We start from the raw sequence: 20000 nt of genomic DNA, 5'->3' as shown, positions 1-20000 counted from the left end.
ATTTAAAATACTTCTATTATTGACATTAAATTTAAATAGTTAAATGTAATTTAAAATATAATAGTTTAAATTAATTTAAATTTCTGCCTGTTAACATTAGGGGAATATACAGTTGAATATAATTATATTTAAATAAAATTGTAATAATTATAAATGTATTTAAAAAACGTAATGTAATTTAAAGTTATGCCCATCTACATTTAATGAGAAGAATATACACGACTACAGTTTTTTTTTTTTTCATTTTATATTTCATCTTCCATCCAAATAATGCAAATAATAATCTCAGACATTCAACATGAAACACAGACACAGAGAGTCAGTCACAGAATAAAAGCTTCAGGAGCAGAACGGATGATTCTGATGCATCAAAATACACCGCTGCAAAACAGATACATATAAGAGAGATATAAATGCAATCACTTCTAATATCTAATATCTACTGCAAAAGCAGGACCCTGGTGGTCAGGGGTCAGAGGTCAGGTGTGCAGGGCGTGAGTGATGGCGGCGGCGAGGTGTTTTGCTGTGGGTTTCTCAGCGCAGCAGCTGACCGTCAGTCCGTGTGACCGCAGCGCGTCTGCTGTAGTCGGTCCAATCGACGCAAACTGAAGAACACAATCATTATTTATTATACGTAATATAATTATACATCAAGACATAAGGGTCAGTTTTTGGACATTTAGATGTATGAATCATCTGAAAGCTGAATAAATAATCTCTCCATTGATGTGTGGTTTGTTAGGAGGACAATATTTGTCTGAGATACAACTATTTGAAAATCTGGAATCTGAGGGAGCAAAAAAAAATCTAAATATTGAGAAAAATTATCTTTAAAGTTGTTCAAATGAAGTTCTTAGCAATGCATATTACTAATCAGAAATTAAGTTTTGATATATTTACAGTAGGAAGTTTACTAAATATCTTCATGGAACATGATCTTTACTTAATATCCTAATGATTTTTGTCATAAAAGAAAAATGGATACAATGTATTGTTGTCTATTGCTACTTATGACTGCTTCTGTGCTGCAGGGACACATTTATTCTCTGAATCTGATTCATCTGAATCGCTGTATGATGTTGATTGTTGTACCTTTATCTTCTCCAGCTGAGATCCTGAGAGTCTCTTCACCAAATCCAAACAGAACCTCACTCCGGACGGACTGAAGAACACCACGCTCGCTGGGACGCCCTGAACACACACACACACACACACACACACACACACACACACACACACACACACACACACACACACACACACACACACACACACACACACACACAGAGAGAGAGCACACACACACACACACACACACACACACACACACACACACACATACACACACACAGAGAGAGAGACACACACACACACACAGAGAGACACACACACACACACACACACACACACACACGCACACACACACACAGACACACACACAGAGACACACACACAAACACAGACTCACACACACACACACACACACACACACACACACAGACACACACACACACACACACACACACACACACACACACACACACACACACACACACACACACACACACAGGTGAGTGACAGCGCTCTCATGAACAGACAGATGTAGTTCTCTGACACACACCTGCTGAGTGAAGTATTCGGTGATGTTCTTCTGCAGATCAGGATGTTCAGACGTCTGATAGACGGTCAGAGTCTCCAGAGGAACATCTGACACAGAAACAACAACCAGAAAGAAACACTGATTCAAGCGCAAGGAGAAACTCATTTCTAGAATTAGTTTTGGGCAACAAAACCCATCAAATGTGCATGTCAGGGGCATATCTTACTCCATAATTACAACAAAAAATTTGAATTAGACATATTGCAAACAGAAAGATTGATTCTAAAATTTTAATATAATTGAAATGTAATATTTAAATTCAATATAGTTAAAATAATATAATATATATTTTTGATAATATAATTTTATTTTGGGGTGAAATGAAACCCCCAAAATATAATCAGCAATGAAGCGTTCACTGCATTAAAAACATTAATAAATGAGTTTTTATGACGAATGTTGCATGTTGTAAGGTCACATCTTTAATATCTGTGAATCCTCTGAAGCAGTTTGTGAATGTTTGAATGATAATGTCCTCACGGTTGTTTCGGAGCGCGGTGGGCAGAATTTCACGTTTGATGGAGCCGCAGGGAAAGAAAAGCGGCTTCATCTCTTGATTTTCTCCTGCGTTTAACAAAACACAACATTAACAAACACTATATCTCGACGGCATCAGAGAAGACAATTTTTGTGAGAGTATTGATATGTTGGTTTTTGTGGGGTAGAGCGTCTGCGGTTCCAGTTTCTTCACCCAGAGGACTTTACGGTTTCTTCACCACTGATGATTTTTTCAGAAAATAAAAGTGATATATAAATTTTATAAGATTTTTTATTTGATCTGGTGGAAGATGATGGTGGTGGTATTGTTTTTTGTTTATTTCTTGCATTTATAAGCATGACTCTGAAATGTCCAGGTCATATTTCAGCACAAAGAAAAAAAAAAAAAAAGTTATACTTTGCATAATGACAATTAAGCTGAACAACTATTATTGCAATAATGCAAAAAATAAATAAAAAAAAAAAAAAAAAAAGTAAAAACATATATATATATATATATATATATTTATATATTTTTAGTGTAAGTTTTGTTTTTTGGTTTTTTTGCATTTATTAAATATATTATAATTTTTTACATAATATATGTGTGTGAAATGATTTCATACCTAAAGATGCTGTCGCTTTTCCAACCACATAAACTGACTTTTCATTCCATTTGTCTTTCACTGCGTCCCATTCTGTAGAACAATAACAACATCAGTTCACTACAACACATACAAATACTATACTATGTCATAATATATTGGTCACAACGCAAAATAAGACCATAATGGTCCAAAATCAGGCATTATCTTGAAGTGTCTTTATCATTTTAGTCATGCATCCAATCATTTATTATGAAAAGTGATAAAAAGTGGTGAAACTGTGGCGTCTAGAGATTACTGCAAGCACTTACATTCACTCACATTTACATGCATGCATTAGACAGATGGTTTTATTAGTGCATTCAAGCTAAACATTATTAAAATTCATGCATTCCCTGGAAATCAAAGACAGAAACACTGCTTTAATGTTTGAGAATTAATATAACTGCATTCATTTATGAGTTTCTACATCTGAAAGATCATCAGAACTTTTCATATCATACTTACAAAAAAAAATTGTCACTGTGTAAATAAAATATAAAAAATATAGAATTTTTAATTTTTATTTTATTTATTTAATATTTTCTTTATTTCAGCTATAGTTAATAGCTATAGTTTTCAGTTCATAGTTAATTATAGCTGAAACTATAATTAAAAACATTAAAAAATATTGTTACTGTGTAAATAAAATATAAAAAATATAGAATTTTTAATTTTAATTTTATTAATTTAATATTTTCTTTTTATTTCAGCTATAGTTAAAAGCTATAGTTTTCAGTTTATAGTTAATTATAGCTGAAACTATAATTAAAGCCATTAAAAAATATTGTTTCTGTGTAAATAAATTATAAAAAATATTGTATTATTCATTTTTATTTTATTAATTTAATATTTTCTTTTTATTTCCGCTATAGTTAAAAGCTATAGTTTTCAGTTTATAGTTAATTATAGCTGAAACTATAATTAAAACCATTAAAAAATATTGTTACTGTGTAAATAAAATATAAAAAATATTGAATTTTTCATTTTTATTTAATTAATTAAATATGATCTTTTTATTTCAGCTAGTTGCCATGCCAACGTTTTTCATTTTAATTTGAAATAACAAAAACTAAAACTGAATTAAAAATGAATAAAAACTATACAGACAAACTGCTAAAAATGACAAAAATACAGAGCAAGTTACTAAAGTTTACAGTTACTAAAACATTAACTAAAATTAAAATGAAAATAGAAAAACAAACTGATTCAAAACATTAATACAAACTATAATAGTATCTCAATGATACTAAATAACATTGCGTTTGTAAATCATATTACACTATAATATCTAATATATTAGCCATCCAGTATGAAGCTAAGGCCTTGAGCGTGGTTTCCTGCATCTGGTAAAGCACATGATGCTCCAGACTCACTGTGTCTGTGTTTCTGAGAGTCTAGACAGCTCTTCACGGCCTCCACGGCTCTGGGGCTGCTGAAGATCAGACCTCCAAACCTCTCGGGCTCAAACAGCTGGTGTTCCCAGAGCACAAGCACAAAGAGTTCATATCTCATAAACCACAACAACATTATTCCACTTCAGGGGCCAGTTTAATCTGGATCAGAACGATCTGGATTTGGAAAGCCCAGGATCAGGGAACACATCGTACTTTTGTGCTGGTTTCTCAAAGATTTCCAGATCTGGATTACTGGAGCTCTACGGAGCATGATGATGGAGATAAAAATGAGATGCCATTGCATTTACACAAATAACTACTTCTGACTGCTGCTCCTCTCATGAGTGTGCCAATGTAGTTTAATTTTTACTTTAAATATAAAAAACTTTAAATATAATATTTTTGTTTGATATTGATTGACAGCTGTTTGGGGATACATTACATGTTACAAACAGTGCTGCCAAAAGTTGTTCTTTACACAATATATGTGTGTGTTCTGTTCTGTGTATATTTATTATGCGTGTATATATATATATATATATACATATATATATTATATATATATATATATATATATACACACACACACATCCAGTATATATTTTGAAAATATTTACACATATATATATATATATATATATATATATATATACACATTTATATTCTTATATTTTATATTTATATATATATACATACATACATACACACACACACACACACACACATAGATGCATGTGTTTGTATTTATATATACATAATAAATACACACATATATTATGTAAAAAACTTTTATTTTGGATGCGATTAATCGTGATTAATTATTTGACAGCACACAAATTTATATATTATAGAAATTATGACTATAAACATACACATATAAACATTTTTTAAATATATACTGTATGTGTGTGTATTTTTATAGATGTAATAAATATACACAGCACACACAGATATATTACGTAAATAAAAATGTATTTTGAAAGCGATTAATCGTTTGACAGCACTAGTTACAAATGTTGTGGGGGGGTTTTTTGGACCAGTTTTAAAGTTTTATTACATTTTGGTTCCAGAAATCCACCCTCCTGCTGGGATCAGAATAATCCAGCTTTTTGGATCAAAAGTATCCCAATCTTACTCAAACACTTCGAACGGCACAAACTGAGGATTCGATCCGGATCAAAACCAAGACTGGGTTTTGTGATCTAATCCGAATTCAGGATCCTTCGAACGACGCATTTTCAAGATCTGATCCGTTCTGATGGACACTATTGAACAGCTGGCCCCAGAAGCAGGCTCCAAACTCACCCGCTCCGAAAGCTCATCCAGAGACACTATTATGGAGGGAAGAGGAGTAATAAGAGGATGTGTGTGTACACGAGGGGAAATCTTGTGATATACAGAGACACCACACTATCAAAACACTGGGATTATTATGAGTATTATAACACATCATGAGGTATTACCTGGAGATAAGGGTCTGCTTCACTCTCACTCTCTCGAGGCTCTTTCAGAAGTAGCACCTTCATGTCTGCAGGCCTCTAAAACCACTGAAGGACGATGTGTGCAGTGTTACAATGTTTCTGCTGAATAAACGAGTATCAGCATTTCATACAACAACGCCCAGAAGAACACACATCTGTCACACACTGATAACACGAGCAACAGACAACTGCAAGCAAACACGCCAGGAACTGAGGATCTTGTGTTTTCATGCTCTGATATTAGTGAAGTATGACCTATATCGCAGCAGACATGCATCATTCAGCTGAAAGCCCTTTAAAGCGGCTGCTGTTCGGGCTCAGATGATAAGAGTAGTAATGCTTGATGGATGTAGTTTAATAACAGGTGGAAAAATACACCATGACATACTTGCAGTGAGTGAGTTTGTGTAGCTTTCCGCATGATTGTGACGCAGACGCATATAAACTACAGCAGTGAAGCAGGACGCAGCAGCGGCGCATTTATAACAGAACTGTGCGATTTTTCAAAATAAAAGTCCGCAGGGTCCCTAAAGTTTATTAATGCTGTAGTGGAGTGTAGATATTAAGGAAAATATAGTTGCGACCTTTTATCTCACAAGTCTGCTTTTTCCTCCATGTAAATGTAAAAAAAATCTGAGTTTATACCTCACAATTCCAAAAAAAAAAAAAAAAAAAAAAAAATTGGCAAGAATTAAAGTCAGGATTGTGCGTTATAAACTCAACAAAAATCCGTTCTTTAAGTAACACTCCAGAAATCACTTCTTTTCACGATATGCATTTATTTTTTATCTATGAATTAATTATTTTTTTTTTCATTCATTAATTTGTTTGTGCTGTAAAGCATTTACGAGTGTTTTGTTTAAAAATATTTATTTTTTGGAGTTTTGCCTTTAACATTGTAGTGACAGGAGGGGGGCGGGATCGGGAAAAACCCGCGAACCGGGGTTCGAACTCGGGGCGCCCAAAGCACTCACAAGGCTATCAACGTTTTTAATCCATTTTGTAAACTTAATCGATATATATTCGATTTTAACACACTATCATATTTTGCATATGAAACTTGAATAAAGTGTACACCTTCAAACAAATTCAACAACAGACCTCTGACTGCAGTTTAGCGCAAGGGGCACTACGCTTTCCATTACCACTTACGTAAAGTATGTTTTATACAAATAATGTATAATTACATAATATATAATAATTATAGAGAATAAATGCAAAATCTAAACATATTACACATTATTTTTTATAGTGTTTGTCAACTTGAATGTGTGTCCCAATAAGATATTTCGGGTTTATTGAGTTAATCGGATATATACATACATATATGCGTGTGTGTGTGTGTGTGTGTGTGTGTGTGTGTGTGTGTGTGTGTGCAAATATGTTTGCAAATTTTTGCTCATGAATATAAAACTTGGGAAAGTTTAGTGCTCGCCTTGACGGTGATTGGACGAGACTACAGCTCTGACTCCGCCCCTCCTGCATATAATTATGAAGTTCAGCAGGCGTGTTCTCGGTGCCACAGATCAGCGATCCTCTCCGGTTCCTCTCGGAAACACCTTCATCGCTTCAGGTTCACCTGCTGAAGACATCAGCACTCACAGAATGATGAGGATGAACGAGTCGCTTCACGCGTTCGACTTCGAGCGTCAGTTTGACGACCGCGCCGCGCTGGAATGGTTCGAGCGGAACTGGTGAGTCACATTAACAGAACCGAATCACTGATTCATTCCATAACTCCGCTTACTCTATTATAATGCATACACAAAAGCAGAATAAAATACAATGGGCTGGGATGCTATATATATATATATATACATATGTATATATATATGCAATACATTATAATACTTATTATATAATAAAAACAGTAACAGACAGTACAAGACGCTTAAAATACGCAATATATGTCAGATTTCTAACATGTCTCCTGCTTTAAGCTTTTATAAAGGCGGTAGGTAGTATGTTTAAACACTCCCTACTATTTAAAATGAAGCAATAAAGTTTGAGAGAATCACCTTTGACCTTTCATCTTAAAAATCACAGTCACATTAACACAAGAGCTGATGATTCAGTGCATTAATGTGTTTGATTATGAACTATATGAAGTGTTCAGACAGTTTTACAGGAGATTTACGACTGCGCTGTGATCGATGTCTGTGATAAGACAGGTGCACTCACCTTTGACCTTTCAGCAGACTGTGACGTCCGAATCTGGCCATTATCTAATACAGAGTCCAAAAACCTTTGTGTGTGTGTGCTGTCACTTTATTCTTTAATATGCACTCATATCTGTATATCTCTGTGTATATGTGTTCATCAGGTCTTAAAGAGAGTCCTAATGTGTTTCAGGGGGGCAGCGTTTGTTCTGTCGGGGGTGTATGTGCTGGTTATATTTCTTGGACGTGTCTTTATGAAGGACAGGCAGAAGCTGGAGCTGCGGAAGCCTCTCGTGCTGTGGTCATTATGTCTGGCCACATTCAGGTGAGACACTGCCGTCTGATACACACCTACTGAGAGATATGAACTCAGCACTTCTGAGGAAAACAGTAAGAACTGTGAGATATAAACTTGAGTTTACACCTGGCAATTCTGACCTTTTCTCTGAATTTTGAGTTTTATCTTGCAGTTGTAAGAAAAGTCAGAATTGTGAAATCAGAATTCGAAGACTTTTTTTTTAGAATTTTAGGATGTGAACTTAAAATTAAGAGAAAAAAATCAGAAGTGTGAGATGTAAACTCAAAAATTTTAGAATCGCAAGATAAAATTATGAGAAATTTTCATAAATAATCATATGTGTGAAATGTAAACTCAGGATTATGCAAAAAAAAATCATAATTGTGAGATGTAAACTCAAAAATGTTAGAATTGCAAGATAAAATTATGAGAAATATTCATAAAAAATCATAATTGTGAGATGTAAACTCAGAATTATGCAGAAAAATTATAGAATTGTGAGATATAAACTCAAAATTATGAGAAAAAATCACAAGTGTGAGATGTAAACTTAAAATTGTCTAAAAAAAATTTAGAATTGCAAGATGTGAATTTAAAATTATGTGAAATTTTCATAAATAATCATATGTGTGAAATGTTAACTCAGAATTATGAGAAAAAATGTTAGAATTGTGAGATATAAACTCAAAAATCAGAGCATTTTTTTTTTTGGAATTGCAAAATGCAAACTCAAAGTTATGAGACATTTTCATAAAAAATCATACGCGTGAAATGTGAACTCAGGATTATGCAAAAAAAAATCATAATTGTCAGATGTAAACTCAAAAATGTTAGAATTGCAAGATAAAATTATGAGAAATATTCATAAAAAATCATACGCGTGAAATGTGAACTCAGGATTATGCAGAAAAATTATAGAATTGCAAGATGTAAACTCAAAATTATGAGAAATTTTCATAAATAATCATACGTGTGAAATGTGAACTCAAAATTATGACAAAAATGTTAGAATTGTGAGATATAAACTCAGATCTGCTAGAAAAATACTATGAATTCTGTTTATATCTTGTAATTCTGTGGTTATAAATCATAATTATGTCCTGTTTTTCTCAGAAATGTGACAGTAGAGTCATTGTGAGTTGCATTGATTGTTGTAATGGGCCTCCGTGTAGGACCAGTGAGTTTACTCCGACTTACTGTGTTCTGACGAGAAGCTCTGGTGGATCAGATATCAGAGAGATCTCAGTTCGACGGTATCTCTCTGAGCGGGACAGATATGGTGTGTTTCCTCATTGCTGTTGTCTGTCTGTCAGTATAATGGGGGCGATGCGGACGGGCTGGTACATGTTCAGTCTGGTGAGGTCACGCGGGCTCCGGGAGTCTGTGTGTGACACTGGGTTCTTCAGCGCCTCTGTCAGCAAGTTCTGGGCGTTTGCCTTCACTCTGAGTAAAGCGCCGGAGCTCGGTAAGACTTTCACATTAACTGCTGACTCTCTGACTGCTTTAGTTAATATAGCGCATAAGCCATCCATTATTCCTTTGTTCTTTAGTGAAAAAAAATGGAACTATATTCACTCAGAAACTGCAACATTTCACAAATAGTTACAAAGAAATGTGTCCCTGCAGCACAGAAGCAGTCATAAGTAGCACAGGTATATTTGTAGCAATAGACAACAATACATTCATATGTATTATTCTTTTTCTGTGTGTGTGAGAGAGAGAGAGAGAGAGAGAGAGAGAGAGAGAGAGAGAGAGAGAGAGAGAGTGTGAGTGAGTGAGTGAGTGAGTGAGTGAGTGTATATTTTACACTCTTGGTTTAAAAGTCTCTTCATATATATCTGTGATTTTGTCTGTAATAATACAGGGACAATTATTCACAAATGCTTATAGATCCTTAAAATCATTTTTAAAAATGCTTATAGATAATTAAAGGTTTTGGTAACACTTTTCAATAAGGTTTCTTTGGTTAAAATTAGTTAATGCATTAACTAAAAATGAACAATATATTTTTACAGCTTTTATTAATTTTCTTTAATGTCGGTTAATAAAAATATTCATGTTCATGTTCATTCACAGTACATACATATGTTTAGATACAAACAATGTATTTAATTTTGAACTTAATATTAGTTAACATTCATAAATGTTATGGAATTATTGTTTGCAACTTCAAAACTTTTAAAATAAAATAAAATAAAACACTAAATTACAGTATTTTTACACTATGATACAAGTTAATAATTGTTATGAAAATAATGTCACAACGCAAAAAAAATCTTAATGTTCTTAAAATAGGCTTCATTTTATTAATGCAACAACTTAATTTCATATGATTTTGGGGTGAAATGTGACTTTAAAAAAATAGGATCCTCGTGCATATCATGTTACTGACTTTGCATTCTCGTGATGGGAGTTTAAAGTTTGCATAAAAGAGAACTTCAGGGTGAAAGCAGGAACTGAAACAGTGTACAACTTGAATGAAATGCACTCTAAGCATCTGTCAAACGCATGCATGTAAAATAACTTTGCGCAGATGTGCTTAGCAAATGATTTTATTACACTGCATTAATTTATGCATGCATAATAACTCTAGATTTCCATTATAAGTGCATTAGTGTCGTTGAAGGCCAGCTGAAATGATTTTTTGTGATATGCATGTTGTGTTGTGTTGGTGGTGTTGTTCAGGAGACACGGTGTTCATCGTCCTGCGTAAGCAGCGTCTGATCTTCCTGCACTGGTATCATCACATCACTGTCCTGCTCTACACCTGGTACACGTATAAAGACCGTGTGGCCGGCGGCGGCTGGTTCATGACCATGAACTACACCGTCCATGCATTCATGTACAGCTACTACACGGCTAAAGCAGCCGGCGTGCGTGTGCCGCGACCCTTTGCCATGCTGATCACGCTCATGCAGATCACACAGATGGTCATGGGGGTAAGCATTGTGGGGCTCCTCTACCTCTGGAATAATGAGAAGCACTGCTTCTCCACCATGCAAAATATCATCTGCGCCTCTCTGATGTACCTCAGCTACCTGCTGCTCTTCTCCGTCTTCTTCTATCAGTCCTACCTCAAACGCTCTGGAGACGAGAAGAGAGTGAAACGAGAGTGAGAAGAACTCTTCAGTGCCGTCCACATCCATCCTGTCCCTTTAAAGTCATGCAAAACCATCCATAAAGAGAATTGAAAACACTAGTTTACATGCCCAGAGATTAAAATAAGTTTAAAGAAGAAGAATTAAATAAAAGAAGAAGCCTAGTTTTAGGACCATAATTTTTTTTATGTTATATATATATATATATATATATATATATATATATATATATATATATATATATATATATATATATATATTTTTTTTTTTTTTTTAAGTATGTATGTGTATATATGTGTATAAAAGGTTCAGAAGCAAACGCCTCTAAATGCGAACATGGAGATTTAACATGCTTAATTGTCATTAAAAAATATCACAATGCAATAAATATATATATATATATATATATATATATATATATATATATATAGAGAGAGAGAGAGAGAGAGAGAGAGAGAGAGTGAGAGAGTGAGAGAGAGAGAGAGCATTGTGACATTTTAAACATGTTAAACCCATGTTCTCATAATTTTAATGAAAGGATTTTAATTTAAGTTGTCGATTTTATTTTAAGAAATTATTGAATTCCAGTAGCTATTTTTATAAGCTGTGCATAACTTGGGCAATTGTTATGAAAATGTCAAAATGCAAAAAAAAAAAAAAAAAAAAATGGTAAAAAGTGTTCTCAAAATAGGCTTTATTTTATTCATGCAAAATGTGATTTGAAGTGTTTTTCTAATGGTTTTAGGGTGAAATGTGACTTTGATCAAATGTTTTGTGAGATACGCCCGCTGACAGAAGACTGTTCTTATAAGTGAATGAGTTAAACGTGTGTGTTAATGTTAATGTTTACAGGCCTTGTGTATCAAAGCATTGATTTTATCCCAGTGAAACAAAGCCACAGATTCTCCTCTGACGACTGTAATGATGAAACCATTGATCATGCAATGCTGACTTGTCACAAGCACTGATGGAAACCCTTCAAAACAACCACAAAATCCCAAAAAGTTGAGCTGAAGCTGCTGAATATTACGGTTTATTCACACACAACTACATTTGCCATAAAATGTCCAAATTTAATTTGCACGAAATCTCATTGTGCATGCAGACAAGTAAGAAAGAATTTAAAAAGGTTTGCAGTTTAAAAGTGTCAGCATTTGCAGGTTTTTTCAGTATATATTACTGTAAAACAGATGCTGCATGTGACATACAGTACTCTTTTGAGATTTAGTGTGTTATATTTCAGCACTTCTGAGTCCTAGACTCACTGTGAGTGATTATAGCACTTCAGTACATCAGAAAGATCTGCGTGTAACTCTAAACAAGTTTGCCTGGAGAACACAGAGATCGTATTGTGTTTGTAGTTGTCGAGGCCTGTCAGGCGCTGCAAAGCCGTCTTTCTGGTTAGTCAACATCCAGCATTTGAGTTGATCTGGTTGATAGAGCAATGCTGGAACACCTGCTCAGGTGAACGAATGTGTTTACAGTACAGGTGTTGTCTCAGAGATTCATTCCCTTCATTCATTCTGTTCGATAGATGCCTGTTCTTACCAAACATCACCCTCTATATGAACAATTAACCAAATGTTTCATTCATTCTAAAATATGAGTTTGTTTGCAAAGTCCTGATCTTCTGTTTACACAAGGAACGTTCTGAAGCATGATTATTAATAATAAACACCTAATAAACATGTTTTCAGTCCTGTCGTTTCTCAGCAAGAACTTTTGTTTAGAATCTCTTAAGAGTTTAAAAGTTTGGAGTCAGGCAGATTTTTTTATGTTATTGAAAGAAGTCATCAAGGCTGCATTTATTTGGTCAAAAATAATGTGAAAATTGTGAAATGTTATTAGAATGTAAAACAGCTGTTTTCTGTGTGAATATCTGTTAAACTGTAATGTATTTCTGTGATGTGCAGCTGTATTTTCAGCATCATTACTCCAGTCTTCAGTGTCACATGATCTTCAGAAATCATTCTAATATGATGATTTGCTGCTCAAGAAACATTTCTGATTATTATCAATGTTGAAAACAGTTGTGCTGCACAATATTTTTGTGGAAACTGTGATGCATTTTATTTTTCTGGGTTCACAGATGAATAGAAAGTTCAAAAGAACAGCATTTATTTGAAATAGAAATCTTTTGTAACATTATAGATGTCTTTACTGTCACTTTTGATTAATTTAATGCATCCTTAATTAAAGTAAGAAATATTAATTTCATACAAATATATATGTAGAAATGACTTCAAACCATTTTACATTTTAAATTCATATTTTTTACTTTTATTAATCAAGGATACATATATATATATATATATATATACATATATATACACACACACGCACGCACACACACACACACACTGAATTTTCACCGAAGCCATATAGCATTATTTTAATGAGAAATGCTGCTCTCTGCTGGACACTCGCTGCAGATGTTCTGCTCACTGAGCTCAGTGTGATGATCTCCTGGACATGAGAGGAGAGGAGGAGCATCAGATCAGACCTCTTGTCTTCCTCTCTCACTGTATCTGAAAAAACAGCTCCAGACACTGACAGAAAAACACTTGCTGTCATGTGTTGATCTGTGAGGTTTTACACTGAATGAAGATGAGTGGAGTTTGATTTGATGCAATGATTGAGACAAGCTCTTCAGGAGGAGGGAAAATGTCTCTGTGGTTTCTGGTTCCCATCAGTTTGCCTGTGTTCACACTGCCTGGAATCTGGATCATGTGAGTATTTATTAATACCCTCAAATAAGACCAGAGTTTATGTTGCGATTTAATTTCAAAACAACTTTGAATGCATTTTAATATGAGATCTATTTCTAGTGTTATTTTAGTATCATTGATATACTAGTTTTGTTTGTATTTTAAGTTAGGTAATTTATATTTTCTATTTTTTTATCATTTTGTTGTGCAATTTTTATATATATTTTTTGTGTTAGTTTATGTTGAGTAATTAATTTTTTTATGGTTTAAGTTCTACCATATTTTACAATAATGGCTGATATATGGAGAAAAAAGTTTACTTTTGGTTTTAAAATTGTATTTTACATATTACTGAATATATTGTAACTTTTTCTTAGAGAATTGGAGTTTATCCATTTAATCATAATGTGTTTATATTTGCTCATTAAATGTGTAATGCGTTTTAATTTAATTTTAGCTCAAGTGGAGTTAAAGGCCTTTCAAAAATTTATCACTTTGTAAACAGTTTCTATGTTTTTTTAGTTTTTGAAAAACTAATTTAGTAGTTATTAAGAATCAGCTTTGCCCAGCTGACCTGAAAACTTTTTGAAAAACATGTTGGGTTTCTGAAAGTCTGTACTTAAAGTCTGTACTCTTTCAATCTGTCTCTCTCTCTCTCTCTCTCTCTCTCTCTCTCTCACATAGATATGCGATGGCCCTTTACAATCAGCACGTTTGTCCTGTGAATAACTGGTGAATATTGAACCTTCTCTCAGTGGAAAACAGAGAATGCTGTGATTGATTGATTCAGATATCAATAGAATCTCCTCAACAATAACTGAATAAGATTTTGCTGAAGTGTTTGATTAGATCACATTGATTTTGAGGTTAAAGAGGCTGTTTGACTGTCACGTCTCTGTGTTTGTTCAGATTGATCTGTCTGTTAAATGCCAAACTATACAGTTTACTATCTCAAGAGTTTAGGTTATCTCACATTCGTTAATGAGAAGGAAGGGTTTTGCAATGTTAAAAATCAAAACCCTTGCAAAATCTTTGTTTTAACTTATTTTATGCATGCAGTCAGCAAATTTTGTCACAGTATGCGTGTGTTTGTAGGGTATATAACTCAACCTGTGAGACGTCTTTGGTTCTTCAGAGTGGATCTGATCTGTGCTGCACGCTGGACAACATCCCACTCATCAGGTACCAAAACCTCACATTTTATTAGAAGATGAGCAAAAATGATATATTGTCAGACATATTTTTGATCCTCCTGATGTGTGTGCAGTAAATGCGGCGGTGTTCCTCCAGAGAGCTGCTGGTTCAGTCTGCTGTGCAGCACTGCTTCATTCTTGGGTGAGTGATTCACTGATTCAGTTCTGAACTATAGAAACACTCCTCTGACTCTAACAGCTCTTTCAGCATATTTAATCTGTTTTTGATGTGATTGTTCTGTTTGGTGTTACAGTAATTGCGATTGTTCTTTTTCGTGTGTTACAGTGATTGTTATTGGTCTGCTTTGTGTGTTACAGTGACTGTGATTGGTCTGTTTGTGTTAAAGTGACTGTGATTGTTCCCATTCTGACTGTCACTGTAACACATGAAAAAGAACAATCACAGTAACTGTAACACAAGTTCGTCTGTTACAGTGACAATGATTGTTCTTTTTCATGTGTTACAGTGATTGTTCTGTTTGTGTTACAATGACTGTGATTGTTCTGTTCGTGTGTTACAGTGACTGTGATTGTTCTGTTTGTGTTACAATGACTGTGATTGTTCTGTTCATGTTTTACAGTGACTGTGATTGTTCTGTTTGTGTTACAGTGACAGTGATTGTTCTTTTTCATGTGTTACAGTGACAGTGATTGTTCTTTTTCATGTGTTACAGTGACAGTGATTGTTCTTTTTCATGTGTTACAGTGATTGTTCTGTTTGTGTTACAGTGACAGTGATTGTTCTGTTTCATGTGTTACAGTGACAGTGATTGTTCTGTTTCATGTGTTACAGTGACTGTGATTGTTCTTTTTCATGTGTTACAGTGATTGTTCTGTTTGTTTTACAGTGACTGTGATTGTTCTGTTTGTGTTACAATGACTGTGATTGTTCTGTTTGTGTTACAGTGACTGTGATTGTTCTGTTCGTGTTTTACAGTGACAGTGATTGTTCTGTTTGTGTTACAGTGACTGTGATTGTTCTGTTCGTGTTTTACAGTGACTGTGATTGTTCTTTTTCATGTGTTACAGTGATTGTTCTGTTTGTGTTACAGTGACTGTGATTGTTCCGTTCGTGTTACAGTGACAGTGATTGTTCTTTTTCATGTGTTACAGTGACTGTGATTGTTCTTCTTCATGTGTTACAGTGATTGTTCTGTTTGTGTTACAGTGACTGTGATTGTTCTGTTTGTGTTACAATGACTGTGATTGTTCTGTTTGTCTGTTACAATGACTGTGATTGTTCTGTTCGTGTGTTACAGTGACTGTGATTGTTCTGTTCGTGTGTTACAGTGACTGTGATTGTTCTGTTCGTGTGTTACAGTGACTGTGATTGTTCTGTTCGTGTTTTACAGTGACTGTGATTGTTCTGTTTGTCTGTTACAGTGACAGTGATTGTTCTGTTTCATGTGTTACAGTGACAGTGATTTGTTCTTTTTCGTGTGTTACAGTGACAGCAATTGTTCTTTTTCATGTGTTATAGTGATTGTTCTGTGTGTGTTACAGTGACTGTGATTGTTCTGTTTGTGTTACAGTGACTGTGATTGGTCTGTTTTGTGTTACAGTGACTGTGATTGGTCTGTTTCATGTGTTACAGTGATTGTTCTGTTTGTGTTACAATGACTATGCTTGTTCCGTTTGTGTTACAGTGACTGTGATTGTTCTGTTCGTGTTTTACAGTGACAGCAATTGTTCTTTTTCATGTGTTACAGTGACTGTGATTGTTCTGTTTGTCTGTTACAGTGACAGTGATTGTTCTTTTTCATGTGTTACAGTGACAGTGATTGTTCTTTTTCATGTGTTACAGTGACAGTGATTGTTCTGTTTCATGTGATTGTTCTGTTTGTGTTTTAGTGATTGTGATTTTTCTATGCTTGTTCTGTTTGTGTTACAGTGACTGTGATTGTTCTGTTTGTGTATTACAGTGACTGTGATTGTTCTGTTTCATGTGTTACAGTGATTGTTCTGTTTGTGTTACAATGACTATGCTTGTTCCGTTCGTGTGTTACAGTGACTGTGATTGTTCTGTTTGTGTTACAGTGACTGTGATTGGTCTGTTTTGTGTTACAGTGACTGTGATTGGTCTGTTTTGTGTGTTACAGTTACTGTGATTGTTCTGTTTGTGTATTACAGTGACTGTGATTGTTCTGTTTCATGTGTTACAGTGATTGTTCTGTTTGTGTTACAGTGACTGTGATTGTTCTGTTCGTGTTACAGTGACTGTGATTGTTCTGTTTGTGTTACAGTGACTGTGATTGTTCTGTTTGTGTTACAGTGACTGTGATTGTTCTGTTTGTGTTACAGTGACTGTGATTGTTCTGTTTGTGTGTTACAGTGACAGTGATTGTTCTGTTTGTGTTACAGTGACTGTGATTGTTCTGTTTGTCTGTTACAGTGACAGTGATTGTTCTGTTCGTGTTACAGTGACTGTGATTGTTCTGTTTGTGTTACAGTGACTGTGATTGTTCTGTTCGTGTTACAGTGACTGTGATTGTTCTGTTTGTGTTACAGTGATTGTTCTGTTCGTGTTACAGTGACAGTGATTGTTCTGTTTCATGTGTTACAGTGATTGTTCTGTTTGTGTTACAGTGACTGTGATTGTTCCGTTCGTCTGTTCCTGTGACAGTGATTGTTCTGCTCATGTGTTACAGTGATTGTTCTGTTCGTTTGTTACAGTGACAGTGATTGTTCTGTTTCATGTGTTACAGTGATTGTTCTGTTTTGTGTGTTGCAGTGATTGTGATTGGTCTGCTGCGTTACGCTCAACTCATCCATAAGCACAGCAACAGCGTGTTGAACATCGAGGGTCTGTTTGCTGGATGGCTCTGTGCTGCAGGACTCATGATTGTAGGAAACTTCCAAGTAAGAAAACAATAACAAAGCAGCAAATTTCTCCATAGACACCATTTGATTACTTGTTATGTTAATACATTACTTTTACCAGGGTTCAATATTTTGAAACTTATTTTACTGGATTATGATGTTTTTAACTCCTTTAGGGCTCTCTTTTTAAATTTGGTTGATAAATATGAAAATAAATCTCTGGAATAGTTGATTAGGTAGAATGTTCTGGACCATCTCAAGTGCTGCTCTTCGTCCAGGCGTCTCCTCCAGATCTCTGCCTGTGCCTTTCAAATTTTATCAACATAAGAACAAACATGATTTGTTTTTCCTCATTCACTGAGACTTGTTTCCTGCTGCTATAGTTTATTAGAGCTTTAAATAAGCCCATAAATGTGTGCTTTTCTTTGCTTCAGCAGATATTATGTAATATTATTATCAGCGTGTTCAGGTAAACACAGTGTCTCTCCTGTGCACGTCCGCTGATTGTGTGTTATTGCATAAGTGTGAAATCAAAGGCATTCAGCTGTTTGATGTGTGACTGTCTGCGTGTCCTGCAGTGATGGAGGTGTGTGCAGATGTGTTTTAACTAAGCAGTGAAAGTGGTTAGAGTTGTGGGATGAAAACTCAGGGGCTTCAGGTTCAAACCCAGCAAGGGTTGCACTGCAGGTGCGGTCACCTTCGTTGCTCGGAGCGTGAGATTTTGCCTAAGTATCATATTTTTTCATTTGGTACTGCCCTTCAGAAGCTACAGAAGATTTACCCTGATCTTCAAATTCAAAAAGTTTTCACGCCCCGGCTCTTAATGCATGGTTTTTCCTTCTGGAGCATCACTGAGCGTTTGAACCTTCTGTGATAGTTGCATACGAGTCCCTCAGTTGTCCTCACTGTGTAAAGATGCTTGTTTTTCTTCATTTTAAGTCGTGTTGCAAAGATGGAAGTGAGAACCAGTGCTCTAAAAGATACAAAGCTATCACTGGGCCAGTAGCTTTTTTAAAAAAGTATACTTTTGTACCTTATTTACCACTAAAGGTTGCATATTATTACCTTAAAGGTACGTATTATAATCTAAACTGTACATATTAGTACCTTTGAAAAAAGTTACCGTTCCAGTGCCAGATTTTATCCCTTTTTTCTGAGAGTGCAGTGGGATTGAAACTGTAGCTTGTGTTGACTCTGTGCTGTTTTCCGCAGGTGGACCATGCTAAAGTTCTTCATTATGTGGGCGCGGGTCTGACCTTCCCTGGCAGTCTGCTGTTTGTGTGTGTGCAGACGCTGCTTTCGTACCGCGCAGCCCAGACGCAGAGAGACTTCCAGACCTCTCATCTGCGGCTGACGCTCACCGCACTGGCCTTCATCACCCTCATACTCAATATCCACTGCATACAGTGCTCATTAAGTCATAAAACTGCTCCATATGGCCATAATTGCTCACTGTAAAAAACTTAAACTTAAAAAAGTAACAAGTAACTGCATAATTTATTCATGCTGCAATGCATGCTAGGAATTCTTTGCATTTCAATAATATGAAATTCTGTGTTTGACTAGTTGGGAAAGCATTTGGGCTCATTTTGTTGGTCTGACAAGGGTTTTTATGTAGTTTCACGAAAATAGCATTTTTTATTATTTGAGACTCAAAAGGTTTCGTAAACTGGAAAATGTTTAGTTGCATTTTTTTTCCTTCAGTGCTGTGCAGTTGTTCCTTAACGCTGTGTCCTGCAGGCGGTGTGTTTTTCATTCAGGAGAGTTTCGTTCTCCAGCATGCGGCTGCTGTATTGGAGTGGATCTTTGCCATCATCGTGCTGCTGTTCTACAGTTCCTTCTCGCTGGAGTTTGGCTCCATCTCTTCAGAAACACTCGCCGCTCTGATGACGAGACGAGCCGGCGCGTCTGAGGAGGGACGGAGGCTAGAGAAAGTCTAGACATCAGCCTGAAGAGAACATGAGGATTAACCTCCAACCTGCTGGATAAACCTTTACTACCTTTAGCTGCATTACAGACAATCTGAATTTAAGAATGTAGGAGAATTGTACAAATCTTTGTTAAG

At 35.1% G+C, this 20000-nt stretch overlaps 3 protein-coding genes across 3 annotated transcripts in view; 2 read left to right on the top strand and 1 right to left on the bottom strand.

Moving 5' to 3' along the window:
* Positions 1-226: 226 nt before the first annotated feature.
* uros (uroporphyrinogen III synthase) lies at positions 227-6041 on the bottom strand. The gene is given in 9 exon segments (XM_042734804.1): positions 227-605; positions 1093-1191; positions 1622-1707; positions 2141-2239; positions 2319-2378; positions 2764-2835; positions 4158-4254; positions 5484-5564; positions 5642-6041. Coding segments are annotated over 9 exon segments (783 nt in total). The 5' UTR covers positions 5705-6041; the 3' UTR covers positions 227-479.
* A 1094-nt stretch (positions 6042-7135) lies between these two features.
* zgc:92749 (Elongation of very long chain fatty acids protein 6-like) lies at positions 7136-11407 on the top strand. The gene is made up of 4 exons (XM_042734803.1): positions 7136-7353; positions 8012-8143; positions 9430-9581; positions 10802-11407. Exons 1-4 carry the CDS (start codon positions 7151-7153, stop codon positions 11230-11232), a joined length of 918 nt encoding a protein of 305 aa, XP_042590737.1. The 5' UTR covers positions 7136-7150; the 3' UTR covers positions 11233-11407.
* Positions 11408-13721: 2314 nt separating this feature from the next.
* zgc:86738 (Transmembrane protein 150A-like) overlaps positions 13722-20000 on the top strand; it is a 6348-nt gene continuing 69 nt past the window's right edge. The window contains exons 1-7 of the mRNA XM_042734802.1: positions 13722-13943; positions 14607-14654; positions 15018-15104; positions 15190-15257; positions 17847-17974; positions 19148-19325; positions 19676-20000. The exon at positions 19676-20000 is cut by the window's right edge and continues 69 nt beyond it. Of these exons, the coding sequence (XP_042590736.1) occupies positions 13846-13943; positions 14607-14654; positions 15018-15104; positions 15190-15257; positions 17847-17974; positions 19148-19325; positions 19676-19875 (807 nt within the window). The 5' untranslated portion in view covers positions 13722-13845 and the 3' untranslated portion in view covers positions 19876-20000. The remainder of the gene's footprint in view (positions 13944-14606; positions 14655-15017; positions 15105-15189; positions 15258-17846; positions 17975-19147; positions 19326-19675) is intronic.

Source organism: Cyprinus carpio, chromosome B12 (genome assembly GCF_018340385.1).
Source record: "Cyprinus carpio isolate SPL01 chromosome B12, ASM1834038v1, whole genome shotgun sequence".
Lineage (NCBI taxonomy): Eukaryota > Metazoa > Chordata > Actinopteri > Cypriniformes > Cyprinidae > Cyprinus > Cyprinus carpio.
Note: the sequence above shows the minus strand (reverse complement) of the source record. Positions and strands in the feature narration are given on the sequence as shown.

Excerpts from the sequence above, each read along its gene's own strand:
- zgc:92749 (XM_042734803.1), top strand. The coding sequence starts at position 7,151 with ATGAAGTTCAGCAGGCGTGTTCTCGGTGCCACAGATCAGCGATCCTCT. Across the intron at positions 8,144-9,429 it reads TTATGTCTGGCCACATTCAG|TATAATGGGGGCGATGCGGA; the intron begins GTGAGACACTGC and ends TCTGTCTGTCAG. Across the intron at positions 9,582-10,801 it reads GAGTAAAGCGCCGGAGCTCG|GAGACACGGTGTTCATCGTC; the intron begins GTAAGACTTTCA and ends GGTGTTGTTCAG.